The sequence below is a fragment of the Aedes aegypti genome, chromosome 1, assembly GCF_002204515.2.
Source record: "Aedes aegypti strain LVP_AGWG chromosome 1, AaegL5.0 Primary Assembly, whole genome shotgun sequence".
NCBI lineage: Eukaryota > Metazoa > Arthropoda > Insecta > Diptera > Culicidae > Aedes > Aedes aegypti.
The window spans coordinates 17,712,215-17,715,005 of NC_035107.1; the positions used below are offsets into that span (position 1 = coordinate 17,712,215).

General features: G+C 44.9%; 1 protein-coding gene across 1 annotated transcript; it reads right to left on the minus strand.

Annotated features, from left to right (window-relative positions):
* Positions 1-686: 686 nt before the first annotated feature.
* On the minus strand, positions 687-2,576 carry LOC5577924. The gene has a single exon (XM_001656659.2). The coding sequence runs from the start codon at positions 2,574-2,576 to the stop codon at positions 687-689; it is 1,890 nt and encodes a 629-aa protein (XP_001656709.2).
* Between the last annotated feature and the right edge of the window lie 215 nt (positions 2,577-2,791).

A 2,791-nucleotide genomic window follows, 5' to 3' on the forward strand; every position in this document is an offset into this window, starting at 1 on the left:
TTGATCCTGTTGAGTGGCGCACGGATTTTTCCACAGAAAGCTTTCGAGTTTCCACTTTAACACTAGCCGACCGGGCCAAGAATAGTCAAAATGGCACACCGGGGCTTTATCTTTCACTGTGGGAGGAAAAAACAGAAGCGGGAATAAAACGCGCACTACTTGACGAGATGAAATTTGTTCACCTATTAGAGACCGTTTGTCTGTTGACAAACGGTTTTATTAGATCGCTGCTGTCGAATCGCAACCAACGTCCTGACAGTTGTCGCTGGTAGCGGTGGTGTGTAGTGGTAGACGAATGGGAATAGGGATGGTAGTAGAATGGGAATAGGGATGGGGATGTTCATGTTGGGATTATTTCGATGTTTTTTTTTTTTTGTATAATTAATTTTTTTGTAATTTCATTTTATTTCAGGTATAAGTATTTCAATTTCAAATTTTAATTCATATTATTTTTAACCAGCCATAATTTTAATACAAATGATAATAATAATAAGGGTAGTAAAAAGAAAAATAATAATGATAAGGATAATAATAAGAGTAATAATTGGAATAATAACAAGAATAATAATGAACAAAAAAACTATTTACAGGTAATATTTACAAAAAACAAATGTAACCATTTTGAGAGGTTACACATCGAACGTTTATTTCAAATCAATTGATTATATAAAATATTAGGTAAAAATCTATCGAACGAATCGCACACGCCGGCGGCGCCTTGGGCGCGAACGTTTCCATTTATCTATGATGCACTCGATCATCAACACAAGACAACTCGCGATCATTCCGAAAGCCAGCAACTCCAGACAGCCGACGATCTGTTCGACGGTCAACTGCCGAGGACCGTTGGGCTCGATCGACTCTATCAGAAAGATCGGCAACGAAAATGACGAAGCCCAATAGTTGATGAGCCCGGCCGTGTCGATCAGCCCCAGTATGTAGTTGAACGGTTGTAGAACAGGTGACGATCGTTGACTGTAGATGGTCAGTTTGGACGAGTAGACTCGATCGCCGCTGATCCGTAGCACTTTGCCTTGCTTGGTGAGTTGCTTGTTCAGGTAGGCCACCGTTTCAATCGGAATGAGTATTATGTAGCGAGTCGATGGGTCTTGGAGTTCGTTAACTTCGCTGGCCCAGAAGTTGGTCAGATTGGACTGCTGTAGTTTGGCATGAACCCTGGGAAAGGCTTCGAAGATGTAGCTGTAGTTGCGGGCCATCCGAATGTGATAGCCGGCGGAGATAAACTGCGGGATGTACTTCGGGAGGGTTTTGTTCGGTTGTGATTGAAGAAACTTGAAGAGGGAAGCGACATACGAAGTTCGAATTACAATGCTGTAGAGAAGCCAGAATGTTAGCAGAGTTCGGGAGAAGTTCCGTATCGGCAACCGAGAAAGCGATCCACCGAAGAAGATGTTGAATGTGTTCAGCAGAGGTGTGGTTATGGAACGTCCAAATACAAAGTGCTGCGCAGAACGTCCATGGAACTTGATTACGATGATCACCGATACCGCAATCAGGATTATTGCGCTTACACAGGACCATGTGTCAAGTGCGTATGGCAGAAGGAGATGCTCTGCTGAGCTGTAAGACGGTCCAGGAGGAATGATGGTAGTCATCAAAGATGTGTAGTACGGGAAGGTGTGACCCAAGTAACGATTTCTGCGGTAAGTCATCGACCAGAACCCCACAGTAAAGTTCACTATCCGTTGCCGTAGAACCCGAGAAGCACCAGTGCAACTGCCGAGCTTGTCCGTGATGCCCCATTCCGGGGGTTCCATTATGACAATACTTAAAGTGAAGTTCAACAACTGACTGAGAACCCGCGTTAAGATTCCATCGATGCCGTCTAATCCGGAAACCGTTCCATCAAACTCAGCTCCCATAATCATGAACGGAGGAACATCGAATGTAACCATCTTCAGAGGACATCCGTAGAAATTCTTCAACTTCTTGGGGTAGAATGCTCTCTTGGGATCCACGAACCTACCCTTACTGTATATCTTCCACAGCCACGGGTGCACTTGCTCACAGTATCCAGGGCTGAATGGAAAGTACGTATAGTAGAAAGCATCTTCCGGCGAATCGTCGAAGCTCAACAGCACGGCAACGTTGATCACGTAATGCGACCATAAGTCATCCATGATCTGCTGAACGGTGTTGAAGTTATTCCGCGATGAATCCGTCACGATTATCAAAAAGTATCCACTATAGTCGTACGTTTGGACTCTCATCTTGTCGTTGATTTCGCTGAACGCCCTGAAGTCATCCACGAAGAAGACGTTGTGAGCCCTGGATTGGTTCAACACCTCTGCACGGATGGTTTCCAGCTGTACGCGGATTTTCGGTTCGATCCGCGGAAGTATCGCTCCGAGCAGGTCGTGCTGGAAACGGACATTTCGTTTGTTGCTCGCTCGGCGTCGGATGTACAGCTGGCTACATTCAGGCGCGAAGAAATCTTCGATGATGGCGACCGTGGCTCCAACTAGCGGAGACGGTGAGGGGGAGATGGTGGTTGTCCAGTTATATGCCTGGGATGGTAATAACAGGATGGTTGTAATGGCGAACGGGAGCCACATGATTGATGGTGGGAGATTTTAGAATGGCGTGATGTTCTTTCGCAATGCCAGTTTTAAGGCGTCGCAGCTAATAACTGTTCGGTAGATTTTTTGTCAATTAGTAACAGATTGTCGATTAAGATCATCACGCGATATTATAAATGTAATTTGGGAGATACTGAGAAAGTGCGAGCTCACTTTAAAATCCAATGAAGCTTCCTCCTAAAATCCGAAAA